This window comes from Carassius carassius, chromosome 16 (genome assembly GCF_963082965.1).
Source record: "Carassius carassius chromosome 16, fCarCar2.1, whole genome shotgun sequence".
In the NCBI taxonomy this organism is placed as follows: domain Eukaryota; kingdom Metazoa; phylum Chordata; class Actinopteri; order Cypriniformes; family Cyprinidae; genus Carassius; species Carassius carassius.
The window spans coordinates 1,317,838-1,341,352 of record NC_081770.1 but is presented as its reverse complement, the minus strand read 5'-3'; the positions used below and the strand labels follow the sequence as shown (position 1 = coordinate 1,341,352).

At 35.6% G+C, this 23,515-nt stretch overlaps 1 protein-coding gene across 1 annotated transcript; it reads left to right on the top strand.

Moving 5' to 3' along the window:
• Positions 1-715: 715 nt before the first annotated feature.
• On the top strand, positions 716-23,071 carry LOC132159280 (NACHT, LRR and PYD domains-containing protein 12-like). Its single transcript, XM_059568810.1, has 13 exons — positions 716-910; positions 3,755-3,859; positions 4,276-4,360; positions 4,519-4,714; positions 4,841-6,165; positions 6,235-6,722; positions 10,186-10,356; positions 10,775-10,948; positions 15,373-15,546; positions 20,767-20,806; positions 20,870-21,031; positions 22,210-22,328; positions 23,065-23,071. Exons 1-13 carry the CDS (start codon positions 867-869, stop codon positions 23,069-23,071), a joined length of 3,090 nt encoding a protein of 1,029 aa, XP_059424793.1. The 5' UTR covers positions 716-866.
• The last annotated feature ends 444 nt before the right edge of the window (positions 23,072-23,515 follow it).

The window sequence follows — 23,515 nt, the reverse complement described above, 5'->3', positions numbered from 1 at the left end:
GCACTGTTTTAGTTTGGGATCTGCTGTTAGAAGGAAGAAGAAGGAGAAAGCAGGTGTGTTTGTGCTTCACATTCCTGTCCAGTTGGTGGCGCTGATGCACGAGATCTGTTGTTAACTGGACTTTGATTTTCTCCAAGATGAAGTCGTGTCAGGTGACAAACATCAATCGTGAAGATCGCACAGGTGTTTAACAGCGATCACAAACCGGAAGTGTTTGAAAGACTTCTGGATTCTGTTCCTGCAGCACAAGATCGTCTGAACTACTGCAAGTAAGTCTGAATACTTTCACCATTACACTTATTTAGGAGAATGATGAACGCATTTCAGAGCTGGATGAAGCGGGATTTGTTCAGTTATAACTTATACCTGTCTGTCACCGAAGAAACAAACCACAGAGAAACAGAGAGATATTAATAAAACAACCCGTTTAAAGAAGATGAATGTTAAAACATTTTTACAAGTTTTTACAAATGTAGCATTCAGATTAATTCTAAACGTGTTATTTTATTTCTCCGAAAGTATTCTGTGATCAAATCAAACCTGTTCTTCCGGATAGAGAAACGATAAAAATGAGCAAAACTAATCTTCTTTTAAACTTCTTAATGATCTGATAGTAATGTGTATGTAAATAAAGACTTGTGTTGTGAGTGATCTGAAGAGATTATTACATGGCAGTATATTTGCATCATATTTTATTTGTATATTGATTGCTTGATAACTCAGAGATTCAGCACTAGTTATTTTCTTCATCATTTGTTCCTCTGAACTCTCATGATCTTGATCTGATTGTCATGTCCAGGTCATGATGAGCATCTGATCGTCTTCAGAGACACAAAGATCTCAGTGTTGAGCTGTTCATCTGCAGTATGTCAGAGAAGAGAGGAAAGATGAGTCTCTCACACAAACAGAGGTAACACTGAGTCTGCTTTCACAGAAAACAACAACACTTCTCTACAAGCAGTGTTTTCTCTCACTGTTGTCATGTCTAATGATTTGAAAAACAGAGCAGAACTTCCTCTAAACGTGTTTAGATTGTCTCGGGTTAAAAACAGCTTGAACTTGTTAAATGTCTAATATACAGGAATATTTAAATCCTGTACAACCCCAGAATTAAAATGTTTTTCACTTTAGTTTCAGGTTGCACATTTAGTGGATAGAAAATGTAAATAATATGGTAACTTAAGCGAGTCAAAATAATCATTGCAAACTGAAGTATCATTTGCTGTAAAGTGTTAAATGAACTAAAATGAGTAATAATTTCACTTGTGGCTCAAGTGGTAGAGCATTGTGTTAGCAGCGCAAGGTTGTGGGCTCGATTCCCAGGGAACACATGTTAGGAGAAAATGTTAGTCTCAATCCAATCTTTTTTTTAATGTCTATACAGGAGCGCTCTTTGATCCATAGCATTGAATGACTCAAATATTATGGATAGGCCTATAAATATAATATTAAGGTTAGATAATCCACAAACTAATTTCAGAAGGAATCTCAGTGATTTGACTCTGGAGACAGATCTGTAATTATTTAACACAACTTTAATTTTTCCTCATATAACAAGTCTGTCTGTGATGGGCATCATTGCATTAATAAAACATGGTAATAATACTACAGCAATAAATATTATGTATAGCAGTCAGAACATTGTTTATTTTTTTAGCTCCAGAAAGATACTGTTTGAATTCAGTTTCTTTACTTTAATCTCTTTCATTCTTTCATTTCAAATTAATAAAAAATAGCATCAATGTGTAATGTGTCTTTATGATGTTATGAGAGGCAATATTCAGTGAATTTCCAAATCTGAACCAACAGAATCTGAACTGTCACTAAGGTTTTCAGATAAACCTTTTTCTTTATTTGACAAATATTATAAAGAACACCAAGTTCATTGTGTCTGTTTGTAAGGATCCACAATTTGACCAAAAATGGTTACACTTGAGTGATGAAATGAATTTGTAGTAAAAAACCTCATTAAATGTTCACTTTGCTGGATAACAGGTTTGTAAACCGGCTCAAACCCATGCATGCATTGCTACTGTGGTATATTTATTCATTGCACAGACTGGTGTTTTTTTTCATAGCATGTTCAATATATGTAACACTGCACAGCCCTAGGGTCTCATTTATAAAACTCTCCGTAGATTTCATCCTAAATTTTTATGTAGGCACAAAAGCTAGATTTTGCATACGCCCAAAAGTTTTCAGATTTATAAAACCATGCGCACACCAGAACCTGCACAAACATCTCTTTATAAATCCCAGTCAGGGGAAGATTGTGCGTACATGTAATCCAGCAGTGTCCACCATAATATAGAAGTAAGTGCACATCATCCATCATTGTTCTCGCTAAAATACTTCTCATAACATGTGATCTGACTCTGTAGTTTAGTTTAACGATTAATTATTGAGCACCTATAGCACTCCTCGCTTTAATAAAAATAACATGTCACAGGAAAATGGTTCATTGTAAATGAAATTATGCAATTGTTTGTAAAATTATGTAGGCCTAATTTCAGTGTTAATCTCTTTTAATGCGAGTGGGATATTTCATGCAAATGTGTATATCGACATGAAAACAGAGTTTAAAGTCATTGTTTACTTCATTAATTTTCTCACTCCATGAAAAAGAGTTTGTACGCCTGGTTTATAATGTTTGTACGGTGTGTACATTTATGCCAATTTTATTTTCTATAAATCCCGATATGTGCGTTAAAAAAATCTGTACACAATTTCTGTGCCTATTTTGTGTGCACGCAACATTTATAAATGAGACCCCTGGTGTGTAATCTGTAGATATGATGAAGTCAGAAGAGATGTGTTCCAGCTTTCAGTAACGATCAACTCTTGCTTGTAGAGATTAAGACATGATACAGTAGTGTCCCAAATCAGAAAGATCCCGCTTGACTGTAAATCACTGTCATTTGTTTTAGATGACAGGTTTACATGGTCTTGAAGTATGATGTAGATGAATCTGATTTTGATTAGTTGGTGGATATAATGGAAGGGCCACATCAGAAGTGTCTGTGCTGAGAAAGTGAACGATGCTGAAGCTGTAAATAATGAAAGGATGTGAGAGTGTTGAAGGTATAGAGAAGAGAAGATATAATTGAGGAAGGGGAGAGAAGTGAGACGACTGAGACTGAGGAGAATGAAGCTGAATGTGGCACAATAGTAGAAATGAAGCTTGTGTGTTAGATGAGGATGATACTGATGTGACAGAAGAGAGCTTGGACTCTACTGTGATGGAAGGGGACTTTTTTTTTTTTTTTACATTGCAGTTTCTTTTTTGAATTTATGAAATTGATTGTATTAATGTTTTAAAACGGTTCCCACTCTGTTCTTTGTGTCATCAGTGTAAGATCAGGATCACATGTGTCCAGTTCTGTGTCTGTGAAGAGTGACTGGTCAAAACATGAACCACCGGAGTTCAGTGAGGAAACACCATCAGCTACTGAAAGGTATTTCATTTGGTTTGTTAAACATAGCATTAGCTAATGTCTTCACTAGGGTATCTGTGATAGAAAATAGGTAAATAATACAATAAATCACAAGAGTTTCTGCTTCTTTCTTCACTGAACTGTGTCTAGAGCTTCTCTCCAGTAATACAGTTACACAGACAGACACTAGAGAGCATAAATTCAATAATGAATGTGACAATCAAACATGAATGTGTCCATCGATCTACAAAAATGAGCATTTACAACATTAAACCTTTTCAAATGAGACTGAAGAATCTCTCTGTTCTTTGTGTCATCAGTGTAAGATCAGGATCACATGTGTCCAGCTCTGTGTCTGTGAAGAGTGACTGCTCAAAAGATGAACCACTGAAGTTCAGTGAGGAAACACCATCAGCTACTGAAAGGTATTTCATGTGTTTTGTGTTATGGCAATAGCTAATTTCTCCTCTGGGATATCTGTGATAGAAATGAAATAAAACCATAAATCAAAGAACAATATCTGCTTTGCTTTTTAATGAACTCAGTCTGGAGCTTCTTTCCTGTAATACAGTTACACAAGCAACAACAAGGAGGCATAAATACACCATAGAAACATGAATGTATTTCCATCTTTCTGTTATTAGTGTCAATAGTTTTTTCCTTATAGGACAGAAAATCTTACATTTGTACTTGAGTAGAACCTTCTCTTTAACAGAATTAACTTCTAACTGCAGCATTAACAGCTGAAGTTTGCTCTTTGTGTTTGATAAAAAAACAGTAGCAAGATATTTGTTTAATATATTGCCTTAACCACATTTAATTTTATTCACCATTTTAACAGTCTGCATTATGAGACATTAGATACAGACGTCCAGATTAACAGGAACCACAAGAATTTCACAGACCAACTCCTAGGAATCTTCCAGGTGAAAATAATATTTAATGATTATACTTATAACAAATAAATTGGTTATTGGACAATGTTTCTTTTACAAATATTTTTAATTATGGATCATATATTTTGGACCAAATGAATGTGGATTTGGTTGAATTTTGTTCTTTTGCCTCTGTTTTTTGTTTATAGGATCTTGAGGAGAAAATAATCACATTTCTAAGAAATGAACTGGACATGTTTAAGAAAATATTACAAAAAGAGGACAAGCAGTACTTTGTGAAGGACTTTAATGAGAACAGATGCAGTATGAAAGAAGCAGCTCTTGATCTCACGCTCTACTTCCTGAGAGAGATGAAGCAAGATGAAGCTGCTGATACTCTAGAAGGTAAGAGACTCCAGTGCTGTCAATTAATAATTTTATTTATAATTATTATAATAATTATTTTAGACTTCCACATTCTGTTCTGAACATAAACCCAGAGACTAAACAATCTTTTATTTCTGTGTTTAGATGAACTGATCTTCATTCATCAGCTAAAGTGTAGCCTAAAGAAGAAGTATCAATGTGTGTCTGAAGGAATTGCAAAGCAAGGAGACTCTACACTTCTGAAGAACATCTACACAGATCTCTATATCACTCAGGGTTGTAGTGAACAGGTCAATACTGAACATGAGGTGAGACAGATTGAAGTTGCTTCCAGACGTCATGAATCACAGGAGATACAGGTTGAGTGCAAACATTTGTTTGAAGCACCTGAACAAGACAAGCAGATCAGAACTGTACTGACAAAAGGAGTTGCTGGCATCGGAAAATCAGTCTCTGTGCAGAAGTTTGTTCTGGATTGGGCCGAAGGAAAAGAAAATCAAGACATCAGCTTCATATTTCCTCTTCCATTCAGAGAGATGAACTTAAAGGAGCAAGAAAAACTAAGTTTGATGGACCTTATAACTCAGTTTTTCCCAGAGACAAAAGGACTGAAGCTTACGAGAAGAAATCAGTTCAAAGTCTTGTTCATTCTTGATGGATTGGATGAATGTCGTCTTCCTGTAAACTTTAAGGATAATGAGACGTGTTCTGATGTTTCATCACCAGTCTCTCTGGATGTTCTCCTGACGAACCTCATCAAGGGAAATCTGCTTCCTTCTGCTCTCATCTGGATCACCAGCAGACCAGCAGCTGCCAGTAAGATTCCTCCTGACTGTATCGACCGGCTGACAGAGATACGAGGATTCAATGATGCACAAAAGGAGGAGTACTTCAGAAAAAGATTCACGGATGAGAATCAGGCCAAAGAAATCATTGATCATGTTAAACAATCAAAGAGTCTCTTTATCATGTGCCACATCCCAGTCTTCTGCTGGATTTCAGCCACTGTTCTCCAGAACATTTTAGAGAAGAAAAGAAATAATGTTGTGAAAAACAATCAGACTAATGATGTCTCCAAAACACTGCAGGAGTCAAATACTGAAGACACTCCTAAGACTCTGACACAAATGTACACACACTTCCTCAGATTTCAGATCCAGCAGAGCAGACGAAAGTATGATGGAGAACATACACCAGATGTTTCCTGGGATAAAGATGCCATCTTTTCACTGGGGAAACTGGCATTTGATCAGCTGGAAAGAAACCATGTGATCTTCTATGACACAGATCTGGAAGCCTGTGGTATTGACGTCTATAAGGCATCAGTGTACTCAGGCATGTGTACCCAGATCTTTAAGGAGGAAACAGGGATCACTCTTGGTACCATGTACTGCTTCGTTCACTTGAGCATTCAAGAGTTTATTGCAGCCCTTTATGCACATCTGTTTCTAGACATCAACAAGAAATATGTGTTTGATCAAGACTCTACAGGACAGGGGAAAAAAAGTGGCAGTGTTATTCTGGACCATTTCCTTCAGGTCCTTCTTGGACAATCCAAAAAAAACATAATTGATTTGCTCAAGACTGCAGTGGACAAGGCACTAGAGAGTGATAATGGACACCTGGATCTTTTTCTTCGCTTCCTCCTTGGTTTGTCTCTCCAGTCCAATCAGAGACTCTTTCAGGGTCTGTTGACACATGTAGCAGACAATGACCAGAGCAAAGAGGAAATAGTTTGGTACATCAAGCAGAAATTGGAGTCTAATCTGTCTCCAGAGAGATCCATCAATCTGTTCTACTGTCTGAATGAACTGAACGACCAAACTCTGGTGAAAGACATTCAGACCCACCTTAGCAAAGGAAGTCTCTCATCTGCTGATCTTTCACCTGCCCAGTGGTCTGCTTTGGTCTTTGTGTTGTTGACATCAGAGGAGGAGCTGGAGGAGTTTGAGCTTCAGAAATTCAAGAAATCAGACGAGTGTCTCATTAGATTATCAGCAGTCATCAAAACCTGCAAAAGAGCTCTGTAAGTTAATATATTTTGTCATGTTTTGTTCTCATCTTAAAATTACATTAATCTACACTGATACATAGCAGGCTTGGACACTGCTGATTTAGTGAGTGAGTGACATGACATACAGCCAATTATGGTAACCCATACTCAGAGTTTGTGCTCTGCATTTAACCCATCCAAAGTGCACACACACAGCAGTGAACACACACACACACACACACACACTTTTATTATTTAATAATATTACTATTATTATATGTAGCTTTTTTGCTCCCATTTTTGGTCAGTTTTCTCTTTGATAATTTGCGGATGCCGAAAATTCAGTGCATACCTACCTACATCCCCTCCTTGTTTACAAATCCAAAGCAAGTCCATACATCCGCATTTAAATGCAGAAGGGGCTTTCCTGATAACTTTCTGCGATGGCGTCATCTTTATTTTACTAACTTGCTGCATGCTGAAGGCGACCCAGCTGAGCTCACCAGAAAACTCAACACAACCGTCTAGTGGATTGTCTAGAAATTGATTTTATTATTCTACCAAATAGTATACTAAAAGATTGATACTTGGCATCTGTGTATCAATACAGTATTGCCGTGGAAAATATTGCGATACTATACTTAATTGTAGTACACTATCGTTTATTGACGTTAACCTAATGCTGCGTTCCAGACAGACAACTTGGATATACTAATTATAACACAATACAATAGTGTATTATATTATAGTCTTTAATAATATACTTTACATAATAATATATAACATACTTTATATATTTATATGTAATGTTAGGTAAAAAAAAAGTTAGCCTAAATACACTGTAAGTCGCTTTGAAAGCTGTAATGTGGAGTCAGACACGCTAGGATCCAATTGCAGTAGAGCTGAAACAACTAATCGATTTAATCGATTAAAATCGATTATTAAAATAGTTGTCAACTAATTTAATCATCGTTTAGTTGCTAAATAACTTTTATTTGCCATAAGTGGCTCATTTCGTGCATATTTTAAATCTGTGGTGACCTCAGTGTGGCAGTAATGAGCCACCGCAGGTTTTACTCAGCCAGTACAGCAGGAGAAGTAGTGAATAGCCAATAGCTGGCCTCGTTTTATGTCACGTGCTTCCCGAACAGTTCTCTGCAGCATTCAGCGGGATGGTGGAGACAGACGGCAGTGGAGTAAGCTCGAGAAAGAAAAAGAAAAAAGCGGAAGATAAAACTAATCGAACGAAGTCATCCAAAGTGTGGGAGTACTTTACTTTGAGCCTTCAAAAAAAAAAAAAAAAGAGTAACCTGTAAACTTTGCACTACTGAATTGACTTTTATATTTTCAGATTCTCCAGTACAATGTTGTTTGCAAATGTTTAGTCGTAAAAGCTGATAACATTGCTTTTTAACAGTTAACATTTAAAGCTTTACAAACATGTTCTGTGATCAGTTTGTCGTTTACCAGTTCATAATTCAGTCTTGCAGCCTAATTATGACTGAATGAGAGAGGTAAATGTTTAAATGTATTTGAAATGCACTGATCTTTTTCACACAGCAAGTTTTTTGTCTGTCCAATTTTTTTCATTTTTTTAATACTTTTTTTTTTTTTCTGATGGATTTTACTTTAAAATGTGAGTTCCATTCAGGTTTCATGCCATTGGCACTTTATTCGAATGATTGTTTACAATTTCACAGTATAAGCTATGAAGCTGTTTCCCAGGTATAAAATGCAATGTACTACAATTTTATTCAGTTTTATTCTTATTCGTAGTGAAAATATGTTCTGAAAGATTCCTTAATAAGCTTTGTTTCGGGATGTTAAACTAATTTAGGAGCCCTAAGGACGGCCATGGTGAAAACTTTATTTGAAATCTCCTTGTGAAATTTGCTAGAGTACGTATGGGTCAGTGTTTTGATTGCAGAAGAGTTCGACAAAGGATTACTAGCACATAATAAAACACAACTCCAGGTATTTTTTGATGAGGATATGACAATGCAAAATTGTTAAAATCTCTGAAAAGTCTGTTGAATGATAAAGACCCTTTATTAATAAGTTACTTGGGGAAAAAATGGGCAAAACTAAAATAGAGGTACATAAACCGATTAATCGTAAAAAGAATCGACAGATTAATTATCAAAATAATCGTTAGTTGCAGCCCTAAATTGCAGTATTAATTTATAGAGTGGTCAGACAGGCAAAAATCAGAAACAGCATCAAGAGTGTCCAGGGATATCCAGAAATCAGTAACAATACCAGACAAAGGTCGGGGCAGGTGGCAGAGAATCAGTTGGTATACATAATCCGAAGTCAAACAAGGAAGGAACAAAAACTAGGAAAACGCTCAGAAATGCCTGACAGAACTAAACAAGACTTCGCAATGTGAGTGATGTTTCACTGATAGGAAACAGGTGTGGTTCAATAATGAGTTCCTAGGCAGGGGTTTATGGGAAATGTAGTCCAGGGTGTACTGTGTCGTGTGAAAGTCTGTGGTGAATAAACAGATGTGCAGTGACCGGATCATGACAAAAGCGTCTGCTAAATGCATACATTTATTTAAATGTATTTATTCATATACAGTAGAGAGAGAGAGAGAGACGTTATTTCCGGGTCCAATACACAGCTAGTTTTCGTGCACTTCAGCAAGTCATTGACATATTTTTCCCCAGTCTTTGAAGCATTTCCTACATCTTTTATTTTTTTTCAGTCATTTACTTTAAATGTGTATTTCTATTTTTTCAGCCCTTTTTAATTATTTCATTTATTATAAATTTAATAAAAAAAATAAAGACGAGTCATAAGGTGTACAATAAAATCCTTATTATAATCACATTGCACTTGAATCAAGTTAAAGGTGTAATCTGCCTATTGTCCTGCAGGTGACTGATTAAATCTGTCTTCTTACGATGCACTTAGGGCTTAACGATTACTCCAGAGCACTCGTAGATCTACGATTATTTTCAAGTGCTACTTTAGTTACGATGCTTTTGGGAAACAGACAGTGATATTAAGATCAATCGTACGATCATTTTTACAAACTTCTTAGGCTTACAAAGCTTTTGAGAACCCTGACCCTGTTTAGTTAGCTACAGAAGAAGCACATCATGTTATTATAAAACACATTGTTCCATAGTTATTTCTACTCCAATATGCAGTTCAACATCTACAACTTCTGCTATAAAAAAGATGTACTCTTGCATATCCTCAATGCATAAATGATTAACCTCCAGATTCTCCACCTCAAGACACTCATCCAGAAAATAGAGCAGCACTTTGAAATGTATAACTCATTGCCATTAATGATATAAACCTGTTATTAATTTACATATTTTAAGTAGGAAATTTGAATCAATGCAATCTTAATATATATGCAGTGTATTTACTGTTCATCTATAAATAATTGGTATATATATATATATATATATATATATATATATATTTACAATTGTATTACATGTATCTAACTCTGTGATTTGATTTATTTCTCTTGTAGGTTAAATGATTGTGGCTTAACAGACAAAAGCTGTCGAGCTCTGGCTTCAGTTCTTGGATCAGATACCAGTCTGAAAGAGCTGAACATGAACAATAATAATCTGCAGGATTATGGAGTTAAAATGCTCTGCACTGGATTGAAAAATATTAATTGCAAATTAGAGATACTCAGGTAAGTTTTGTGACAATCTGTAGTGTTTGGTTAGAAGATCCATCTGTTAACATCAACCTAGATCAGTTGCCACATAATTGAGGACAGAACTGCTTCAACTCAGTAAAATTTGCAGCATGAACTCTACATTCCACATTCTCTACATTCTCTACAACTCTACATTATCTCTCTCTACTATATATAAATAATTACATTTAAATAAATTCATGCATTTAGCAGATGCTTTTATCCAAAGCGACTTACAGTGCATTCAGGCTAACATTTTATTTTACCTAACATTATATATAATGGCCAAATTCATTCAGGCCAAAAATTCAGGCCAAAAATCCTGTAGTGCTTCTTTTTATTTTCTTCATTCTAGAACATGTACTTGTGTGACAATCTTTGTTATAATGAAGAATAACATCTTTTCTAATAGACTTTCAGACTGCAGTATCACTGAAGAAGGTTATAAAGCTCTGTCTTCAGCTCTGAGATCAAACCCTTCACACCTGATAGAGCTGGATCTCACAGGAAATGATCCTGGAGAATCAGGAGTGAAGCTGCTCAGTGATTTACTACAGGATCCAAACTGTCAACTCAACACACTGAGGTGAGACCTGATGAAATAATGCTATATAAGTTATACACATGTAAATTACTTATATTATGTATAAATTTTATTATATTTCACTAATTAAGTAAAGTATACAATTTGTTGCATGAAAAATGTTCAAAATGGTCAAACATGAAAGATGAGATGCTGCAGCTGCTGTAGTTTTGATGATAAATGTCAGCACAGTTTAGTTGTGTTAAAAGTTACAGGTTAATCAGACATTTTGGGTCACTAGATGTGCTGGATGAGCTTCGATAGTTAACATTTATGATTGTGTTATTGTGGACATTTCTCATGAAAAACGTATTCAGTGTGATTTATTAACCTGATTGTTTAAAAGTTACTGAATGCACAGTACATTAATGTCCATCAAGCTCAGATTCACAACAATGTCGATCACTGATCTAGAATAGAGAACTGGATTGCTCATGACGTCATGAAAGTGAAGCCACTGCGCCGCCATATTAGTAATCCCTAGTGTGTGTGTAAACGTTCTATCGAATTAATAGGAAATTGTATGATTTTAACGAGAAAACATCAGATAAGTCAGCCTTTTTAAATTACATTAGCGAACATCATGAACATGATAAATACCAGACAGACACGACCTCAACGTATAACAAATGACAAAGTGCTCATTCTGAAATCTGAAGAAAGAGTTATGCTTTGTATACACACATACCTTTTTTCGCCTTGAACAGTTATTCATTGTTTATATAATTGTTATACTGTTTTTATTCATACAGTAGCTGCTAACTGCAAATGTTTCAACAAGGCTTTCGTTAACAGCATTAATTTTGAAGCAGGTAATGATTTAAATGGTGGTTAAATTATTAATTTAGCATTCAACATTTTACATGGAAACAGTAGATAATGCTAGTAAACATATGCGTGATCTTGCAGAGTCTGAAATAGATGTTGCTCAGTCAGGACATTAAAAATATACACATCATAATTTATTCAGAGAAATAACTGATTACAGACATGAAGCTTTATTTCAAGATGATTAATTAAGTTTTTCATTTCAGTATAGAGCAATTTTAACAGAAGCTATTGTATTATTCATTGTATATTCAAATCAATTTCTGATACTAATAGGTTCATATTTAATAATTCCTGCATAATTACGTACATAAAGAAATAGGCTATATTTTGTGTTGGATCAGTTACCTGTGTTGTCAGTGCGCAGCACACACACACCTAAACAGTTTAAATATATACTTATCCTGCCCAAAAAGACCATAAACACCGCAGATAACATGAAGTAAAAATAAATTTACATACACACAACATAAAAAATAATCCCGTTTGACTGATTTGCTTCAAATCGGGTGATTTTAGGTCAGCGGTTTGCATGTGACTCAATGGTGCTCTCTGCTGGTAGGGAATAGTAAGACGGCTGATCAAACACTTCTGTGGCTTCACTGCCTTTTGGCAGTATAGAATGTGATGAGTGATCCAGTCATATATAGATCAGTGTTGTAGATCTACTACAGTAGATATATCACAGGCCACAAAGATATGATGTGTGTCAGGAGAGGATCGGTGATAATTGTACATACGCACACATGCACAAATGTCTGAACCTGCAGTTCCTCTCATAATGAGCAGAATTACTGTAGCATCAACACAGACATCAGTTAACTAAAACTATCCAGAGATGGTCTGAACCCAGATCATGTTCCTGTTAGTGGATCAGCAATCCAGTTTTTGGTGAATTCTGCTACATAATAATAGGAAAAGCCGGAATCAAAAGATCAACTAAATATATCACTATGAGTGCTTAGCTCTCACAATCTAGTTATCTCTTTGCTAACTTTCCTCATCTCCTGCTTAAAAGCCAGAAAGATCTTCAGATGCTTGAGAATTATGATCTAGTGAGCTTTTGCCCCTGAGTTTCTTTTAAATTTACTTTTTTCTTGCACATTGAATTGAATCCAGCTTCATCTTCTCTTCTGCAGGTTTTTGGGTCCTGCTGCAGATGAAGGCTGTCAGTATGTGACTGGAATTGTGGGTAAAAACCCGTTACTCCTGAGAGAGCTGAATCTGAGTGGACCTAAACTAGGAGACACAGGAGTGAATCAGATCTCTGCTCTACTGCAGGATAAACACTGTACACTCAACACACTGAAGTATGTTTTTTTCATTGTTACAAGGACACTTTCAACCCTCAAAGACAGATATAGCCGCCCGCGGCTAAAAATAACTGTTGTTTTTTAATGTTTAATAACTTTTGAACCACTAATCCAATCTGAATGCTTTTAAAGTGATGTAAAGAACTGTTTCTCCACGTTTTGGAGATGTCCTATTTATCTCATTTGGATATTCAGAGGCGCCATAGTGCACGTGATCACGTCATCACATTTTGACAACATTGATTTGTCAGAAGAAACCAATGCTTTCGTTCCTCTGAGCCAAACAGAAATGATTGTTGACGCGTAGTCCCACCCCAAGCCAAGATTGGTTCAAACTGTACCATATTCAACCAATAAGTAGTCATTTGAACAACTACTAAACATATTGCTTTTGAAATATGAACGAACACAAAGTGAAAGTGAAGTCTGTCACGAGTGCATGGATACAAACGCCAACTAACACATTTGCATGAAAAAACTCTCTGAAAAAGCAGAAAAACACACGACAGACAACTTTGACATAAAACAAATCAAAACTAAGGATGAAACAGTGGTACATATCTGATAAACCACTGGAATTTATGTCTTAGGTCGCTAGGCGATGTTCCAGTAAAATCTAATTTCACTCACTCATTTTGTGTAGTTTGTGAATCATTTGCACTGTATTGTTGAAGACAATTTGTGTAATTGTTTTACTAAAGCCTATGCTATGCTTCTTGCTGCTGGGTGCTTTTTATGTGTCGTCGTCATCATCACCAGTATATGTCATCTGTCAGCTGAGACATACTGGTAAATATTCAGATTAAAACTGAAGTGTTTTCTCTTTATGCAGTCTGAAGAACAACTGTATCACAGAAGGAGGTTGTCATGTTCTGGCTGCAGCTCTAAATTCAAACCCTTCAAATCTGACAGAGCTGGATCTGAGTGAGAATAAACTAGGAAACCCAGGAATGAAGATCATCTTGACTCTGTTTGAAAATGTACAGTGTAGACTGGAAAAGCTGAAGTAAGTATTTGAAGTGTATCACAGTAATTACACACTCAAGTGACCCACCTGTTTCATAGATTTAAAAATACTCATTATGGATTGAGATATATTTGGAAATAAAAACTAAATAAATGCTGTTTTACAAGTTATGGAGAATTGTTCTATGTGGTAACACTTATAACTGAACGTTATTATACGTTATTATAAATCATTTATAAATTATTAGTTAATGATGAACTAATCTTTTACAAAACATGACTACACATTCATAATTTATTAATAAGTGATAAGTTAACATTATAGTAATGTTTTATTAATTCTAAGTCACTTATAAGTAACTAGTTAATGATGAATGAATCATTCACAAAACATGACTATACGTTCATAAATTAATAAGTGGTATGCTAATGATTTACAAATGTGTTGTAAGTTATCTTAAAAAATGATAAAATCATCAAATTCATGTTTTGATCAATTCAGCAAAGGCATGAGTAAAGTATTAGATAAAGTTTAATACACTTTTGAGTGATTCTGAGAATCATGATGAAATTCTTATTGTGGATCTAAACATTTGTTAAAATTTTGTGCAGAATCTTTTATTCTTTAAAATCAGCAATAAATGCTGTCTGTAAGTGTTTAGAAGCTTCTGTCACGTCTCTACTACGGTCTTGGCCCATTCCTCGCCTGATAAAGCTTCCAGATCAACGATAATCTTTGGTCTTCACATTGCCACAGCTTTTTTCAAATTCAACCAGATATTTTCAATGAGAATTAAATCTGGAGACTGAACAGGCCACTTAAAAACATTAGCAGCAGACATAACGCTGAACCATGGGTCCATGAAGTTCCAGTTTGGTCACATTACTCGATAAAACATTCTTCCAGAGCTCCACAGGTCTACACAAGTGAATTTTAGCAAGTTCAAGTTGGCCTTTTGTTCTTCTTGATCTGCATATAGCCTTAGACTTTCTAAAGTAATATTATTATTTATTCTCTGTAGCTTTTCTATAGCTTTTGTGAGATCTCTGTTGACTTTGCCATTTTTGCTAAAATCTCTGAGGGTTGAGTAATTTTGATCGACTGTAGGTTATAATTGTGGAAAATTAAAACTGCAAAAATTTTAAATTGCATTTGTTGTAGTTTCAGTTCACTAATATATAACTTTACCCAGCTTTACTGTGAAAAGAGTCCATTCAGGCCCAAATTCCTGTAGTGCATCTTTATTATTTTCTTCATTCTAGAACATGTACTTGTGTGACAATCTGTGTTATAATGAAGAATAACATCTTTTCTAATAGACTTTCAGACTGCAGTATCACTGAAGAAGGTTATAAAGCTCTGTCTTCAGCTCTGAGATCAAACCCTTCACACCTGATAGAGCTGGATCTCACAGGAAATGATCCTGGAGAATCAGGAGTGAAGCTGCTCAGTGATTTACTACAGGATCCAAACTGTCAACTCAACACACTGAGGTGAGACCTGATGAAATAATGCTATATAAGTTATACACGTGAATTATTTATATTATATATAAATATTAGTGTATTATTTCTCTAAATTATTAAGGTATACAATTTATTGCATCAAAAATGTTCAAAATGATCAAACATGAAAGATGAGATTCTGCAGCTGCTGTTGTTTTGATGATAAATGTCAGCACAGTTTAGTTGTGTTAAAAGTTACAGCTTAATCAGACATTTTGGTTTACTAGATGTGCTGGTGTTCAGTATTTCAGTGCCTCGATAGTTAACTTATGATTGTGAAAAATATTCAGTGTGAGGAGTTATCCTGACTGTTTAAAAGTTACTGAATGCACTGTACATTAATTTCCATCAAGCTCAGATTCACAACACTGTAGTTCAACTGATCTAGAATAGAGAACTGGATTACTAATGTTTCAACAATGATTTTGTTAACAGCATTCATTTTGAAGCAGGTAAGGATTTAAATGGTGGTTAAATTATTATTCATTTAGCATACAACATTTTACATGGAAACAATAGCTAATGCTAGTAAACCTATTTGCGCGATTTTGGAGAGTCTGAAATAGAGGTCTTCACGGGTCCAAAAGTTTGTGCCAGAATCTGAAAGAGATCCGTAATGTACTACACTGAACCGACCCGGACCAGTCTATTATTTCAAAAGCTGGACCTGAACCCACCTGGAAGACAAAGCCCCGACTGGACCCGATTGTAACATATTCCACCTTAAATTGCTATTGCAAGCCAATAAACCTGTTGCGAAAAATAAAACTTTTTGTCTTACCTAATTTAAGGAGCCATAATCTCTCTTCTTTGTACCTGACTGCCTGTGATGCATTACAATCCTCCGACAAGAAAGTTATCCATGTTATTCCGCTCGTTATTCCAAGTCCAAGCTCAATCCACTCATTATTTCAGCTTCAAAAGTCCACTTGATGTCACTGTGACGGATGACAAATGCAACTGTGCACATGTACATTCTGACTCGAGTTAACTTGCATAATAACTTAGACTGTTTGCCCTTTTGAACTATAATAACGATCGCTCGTTCAGTGCTATGGCCGCTCTGTCTATCATCTCTGTGCTCTCTGCTCTGCTTCGAGTCTGAATCTGACCACTAAAACTTTGATTAAACAGTTCATTTATATTATTATAAAAAAGGGAGAAAATGTAAAGCGCAGTTTGGCTGTCTAACATCAGAGAGAGAGAGAGAGAGAGAGAGAGAGAGATTGCTTTCTTTTTTTTGGCTCACACTTTTCTTTTCCTAATTTTACAAGTGGCAAGTTACAAAAAAACAAGCAGTGTCTGATCACAGCCGGGTGTTCCCCGAGTCTGATGATCGCACGGGCATTACACACAATGTTAAACAGACCCGGGACCCGAGGTAATAGATTCGGACCCGACCTGGACCCGGCTGATCATTTAAAATATAGACCCGAACCCGTTTGGGTCGACGGGTCTCGGAGACACTGTGAAGACCTCTAGTCTGAAATAGATGTTGCTCAATCAGGACATTAAAATTATACACACCATAATTTATTCAGAGAATAACTGAATACAGACAGTACATACATGAAATTAAGCTATAATATATATAAAATATAAATTAAGCTTTTCATTTTAGTAAAGAACAATATTTTCAGAATCTATTGTATTATTCATTGTATATTCAAATCAATTTCTGATACTAATAGGTTCATATTTAATAATTCCTGAATAATTACGTAAATAAAGAAATGGGCTATATTTTGTGTTGGATCAAGTTACCGGTGTCATCAGTGCTGAGCACTGATTTTAGGTCAGCGGTTTGCATGTGACTCAATGGTGCTCTCTGCTGGTAGGGAATAGTAAGACGGCTGATTAAACACTTCTGAGGCTTCACTGCCTTTTGGCAGTTTAGAATGTGATGAGTGATCCAGTCATATATAGATCAGTGTTGTAGATCTACTACAGTAGATATATTACAGGCCACAAACATGTGATGTGTGTCAGGAGAGGATCGGTGACACACACACACACACACACACACACACACACACACACACACACCTGTCTGACCCCTGCAGAATTACATCAGATAAATAAAACTATCCAGAGATGGTCTGAACCCATGGCACCTAATAACAAAAGAGATGTAACAAAAAAACTCTTGGCCACTAGGGGCAGCCATAATTAGTACATGCCATTACTTAAACCAAATAAAACTTCATGCACATTTAACACAGTGTTTGGTGAATTCTGCTTGATAATAATAGGAAGAGCCGGCATCAAAAGATCAACTAAATATATCACTATGAATGCTTAGCTGTCACAATCTAGTTCTCTCTTTGCTAACTTTCCTCATCTCCTGCTTAAAAACCAGAAAGATCTTCAGATGCTTGAGAATCATGATCTAGTGAGCTTGTGCCCCTGAGTTTATTTTAAATTTACTTTTATCTTGCACATTGAATTGATTCCAGCTTCATCTTCTCTTCTGCAGGTTTTTGGGTCCTGCTGCAGATGAAGGCTGTCAGTATGTGACTGGAATTGTGGGTAAAAACCCGTTACTCCTGAGAGAGCTGGATCTGAGTGAACGTAAACTAGGAGACACAGGAGTGAATCAGATCTCTGCTCTACTGCAGGATAAACACTGTACACTCAACACACTGAAGTGAGTATCTTACATCATTTCACATGTAACATGACTAGTAATGTTACAGTCCTCTATTTTAATTCTCATTTGAGTCTGACTCCACGTTATAAAGCTTGGAAGAGCCAGGACATTTTTAATATAACTCTGATTATATTTGTCTGAAAGAAGAAAGTCATATACATCTAGGATGTCTTGAGGGTGAGTAAATCATGGAGTAATTTTCATTTTTGGGTGAACTATCCCTTTAAGTGCACAGGGGTTGGAGAAAATAATGTGAACACATTAGAAATATCCAGTATTTTATTAATGTGTTTACCATCGTTTGCCTTTAATACAGCTTAGAATAGATTCATACAACTTTTGAATAGACTTTCAATTAAATTCTGTCTCTAACTTCTGCTGTGACTGCTGAATGTGTTTGTTTACCGACTACAAACTGAGGATTGAAGACTAATTAAAAAAAATTATATGCGTGTATGTGTATGCATGTTTCTATATTTAAATGTAATTTCATAAAGGCAGTCTGGTTTCCACTGTCACTTCTGGGTCTTCCTCTGGGACAACGGCCAGGGTTTTTTGGCCGACTGGGTCTCTGAGTTTAGGTTAGAGGAGGTTATGAATGAAGCTGGAGTTTCTCTGCGTCTGGAGAGCATCAGTGCCGAGGATCATTTCATAAAGTTAAAGACATTAATAATAACAGCTCAGAACTCACTTTCAGACAGCAGCGAGTGTTTGAAATAACTTCTGTTTGAGATCTGATGTGGATTATGATCACCGTACAAGGCAGAAATATTTATAAGAGATAAAGACTATACACACTAGTCATTAACATTACCATAGTAAACATGGTAAGACCGCTTGAAGAAATCAGAGTCAGCTTCTCATTCAGACGATCACAATAGTGTATTATTTAGTATAGTGTATAGTAACATGTTTTATCGGTCCTAACTCATCTACGCTCCATGTAAATCTTTAACAAAGCATGCAAACAAACGTCTGCTTTTATCATGTTTGTTTTGTGATCGCGCTGGTTCCAGTGACTTATCTATTATTAGTTTTCTGATAACTTCTTTGTTGGTGAAATGATGGAGTTGTGTGACGTTGTTCCAGAGAGGCGAGTAAAGGGTGTTTTAATGAAGCGCTGAGGAGTTTCTGACCCGACGGTGGAAACACAGAGTGATTCTGGGCTCGGTGCTACAGGTCTGAATTATTATGAGACACTGACACGTCATCAAAGTATTATAGTCCTTTACCACGTCACAAACTCATCAACACTGATTTTAGTAGATTTTAAACCTGGAAGACAAAAATATTGCACAAATCTCAAAATGAACTAGAATTGTTCAACAATTAAAATGAATGAATGCTAACATTGTCTTCTATGATGTGCAACACAAACACCTCTGATACAATCTCAGAAAAAGTAGTGTGGGGTTTCATGACCCTTTAAAAACTAACTTCTCATTACCATCACTGACTGTTACCTTGTTTATATATGTCAGAGGTCGTACGCCTCTGGAGCAACTAGGGGTTAAGTGTCTTGCTCAGGGACACATTGGTGTCTCACAGTGGATTCAAACCCGGGTCTCTCACACCAAAGGCATGTGTCTTATCCACTGCGCCTTCACCATATGTATTTGTAGATTTTTATATGTTCATATATTTTTGTATAGTTCATCTGTCTATATTCTTTACTAAACATGTTTGTGTAAGAAAGACTTGTAAAGTAAGTTGTTGTGTGATCGAACTTTTGAAAGTTCTGCTAATACAGAAGGTCAAAAACACAACCCAATATCCAATCATTTCAATTAATAATAGCAAAAATACACAAACATTTCTCTTTTATCCAGTGGGACAGAACTGTTTTCATTGTGTTTATTAATGGGACACAACAGAATAGTTCTGTGCTGCTGTATCAGAACATATTCATAGTGTTTATTGATGCTTCATATCATCTCTCTGTCATCAAACACCAGATTAATGAATGTGTAACACAACTGAACAGAACCGGTCCAGACTGGGCTTTATTCTGTGCAGGCATTGCTTCTTCAGTCTGACCTGTTTCAGAGAAATATTACTGTACTTCACATCTACACACACAGACAAACCTACAGTTTTATTTAGATGTGCAAAGTTGAATCTGTGGAGCAAAGCTGATCAAGTCACTGGACAGAGCAGAGCGAATGCATTTACGTTGTAGTGATGTGCAGACCAGAATCAGTTTAAACACAAATACACAGCAGTCAGGACTTTTATTTTAGACAATATGCTCCGTTTTAGACAAAAGATGAAATAAGAATTATATGACAGAAATAAAAAGATATGAAAGATTTTAACACCTTTCACACAAGGTTGTTAGGAATTAACACTTCATTGTATTTCTATCAAGAATCAGCACAAATTGTACATAAATCACGAGAAGTGTCAATTATTTGTTATTTGTTTTTCTGTTTTGAAGACCAAATTGTGGAAAATTATCCAGAGATATTCAGACACGTTTCCTCTGTTTTTTCTTTTATCAAGACATTGTGACTTTATTAAATAGTTTTCTTCTATCTTCTCTCTTTCTCTCAATGTAGATTAAGATGCTGTTATTTGACAGATGAAGGTTGTTCTGCTGTGACTTCATGAACATAACGTGTCTGATTCATTGTGTTTTCTCTTTCTGTCTTCAGTCTGTGGGGATGCAGTATTACAGAGAAACAGTGTCTCATCCTGACTTCAGCTCTGAAATCAAACCCATCACACCTGAGAGAACTGGACCTGAGCAGGAATAAACTACTAGGAGACTCTGGAGTGAAACACCTCAGTGATCTACTGATGAACACACAATTCAAGCTGGAGAGACTAGAGTTAGTATCATTATACTCTACAGCACTTACAGTCAGATTGATTTATCAGGATACATAATTATTTCCAAAAATGAATGTACCCTTGTGATCTTTAATTAAAATAACTATCACTTTCTCTCATAAACACATCTCTTCTCTCGTCTGATGATGTGAAGAAGGGAAAACCTGTCAGTCTCATGAGATCACAGCAATACATTTACATTACATTTATTCATTTAGCAGACGCTTTTATCCAAAGCGACAATCAAATCAACAAAAAGAGCAATGATATATAAGTGCTATAACAAGTCTCAGTTAACACAGTACACCTAGCATGGGCTTTTAAATAATATAAAGAAAAAATATAGAATAAAAAAAGTAAAGAATAGAGCAAGCTAGTGTTAGAGGTCTTTATACACACACACACACACACACACACACACAATTGCATAATAAATGAAAAGAAAATGGAATATAAAAAGATTAGAAAGGTAGTTAGATTTTTTAAGAATAGAATTAGAATAGTGAGTGTTAAAGTTCGAGGGTCAAATAAAGATGGAAGAGATGTGTTTTAAGCCGATTCTTGAAGATGGCTAAGGACTCAGCTGCTCGGATTGAGTTGGGGAGGTCATTCCACCAGGAGGAACATTTAATTTAAAAGTCCGTAAAAGTGACTTTGTGCTTCTTTGGGATGAACAATCAAGCGACGTTCACTTGCAGAACGCAAGCTTCCAGAGGCACATAAGTCTGAAGTAATGAATTTAGGTAAATGGGTGCAGAGCCAGTGGTAGTTTTGTAAATATATATTTATATATATAAAATTATATTCTTTTTATATAAAAACCTATTTAAAATATATATTTTTAATTAATACATTTTATACATTTACAAAATATCATAAATCCTTCAAAAAGACTACATAAATGTGGAGTAAAAACATTAATGAACTGAGTAAAATTACATAAAAAAAATATAGAGCCCAAACAGCACGAGAGTCGTCCCCAAACGAACAGCACATAAGAGTTCAACAAAACACTTTATACTCAATATCTCATGATGAATGTCTTCACATTATATTTGTGAAAGATTCTTCATCTTAATGATGTGTTTGTAAGATGATCTCTCTTCCTCTGTTTGTCTCTTTCTAGTCTTCGTTACTGTGACATTACAGATGTTTCTTCTTTAACTCAGTCTTTGACAAACACAAAAGCTCTGCAGTTTCTAAAAGAGCTTGATCTGAGAGGTAATAAGATTGGAGACTCAAAGCAGAAGCTCATTGATGTGCTACGAGACTCAAACTGTAAACTGAGGTGAGTAAACTTCACTTTGTGATATTAAAGAGATTCATTTACCTCTGATATGTGAACAAATATATACTTTCAGATATTAGTGAAAAGAGTTGATCAAATGATCATCAAGCTTTATTTCAAAGGGTTTGTGTCAGAATGAAATGTAAAGTTGATCAAAATGTTGAACACAAAGGAGGAAAGAGAAGAAAAGCAGACTGTCACAGCTTTCTACAGCAACAGCTGCTTTATTAATGAGATCAGTAATAGTGAATCATTAGAGTTTGAAATAGATTTGTTCAGATTGTAGGAAAACGCTGGTAAAATCAGAGCAGATTCAGCTTCAGCTCACAGTCGTCCAGCATCAAATGATCAATGTCTCTGTCTCTTGTGTGTTTTTACTTTGACAAGCAACACGTCACATTACTTTACACTTACTTTCTGTAAGAGATAATGTACCTCCAGCCGCTTGTTATCACAGAATAAACCCGACAGGGTGATCAGGACTTGTGTCCTCCTGAAGAGACTTATTCTGTGATAACATCCGGCTGCATCTGCATTATCACACTTATTATATGCTTTCTTGACACACAAGTGAAGAATTAGACACAATTTAGATTCAGCTAAACACTTCTGCTCAGTTAGCAACAACTTTGATTACAGGATTTTAATGTAATTTTTTACTGTGATTGAAATATAGTAACTAATTAGTACTTTATTCTATTGAACTCTGATTATCTTCTCTTCTGTTCAATCTTAGAGTATAGAAGGAGTTAAATCACCAGAAGCTGATAAATGCTGTGTATCATAAAGTGAAGTGATCTTGAGAGGAGCAGTAAACATCAGCTGAAGATCCACAGAAGAGCTTCACTACTGTGTCTATGAGGAGAAATAAATGTGTGATAAATGTGTAAATGTGATCCATACAGGTGAAGAGACTCAGACTTTACAATCAAATAATGCAGCATGTGTGTTAGAAACATGATATTGAATGATTAATGTTGCTTTAGTATTCAAGCAGATGATCATTGTGTTTAATGTAAAGCTGGAACAGAGGAGGAAGAAGCTCAGATGAGTCTGTCTGGCTCTTCAGTTTAATAATATTTCTATTAAACTCATTCATAATGATTCAGATGTTTAAATGTGATTGTCAAGTGCAGCACTTAAATGTGTCAAAAGATATAAAGCTTTATTTGACTTTATATTTAGTT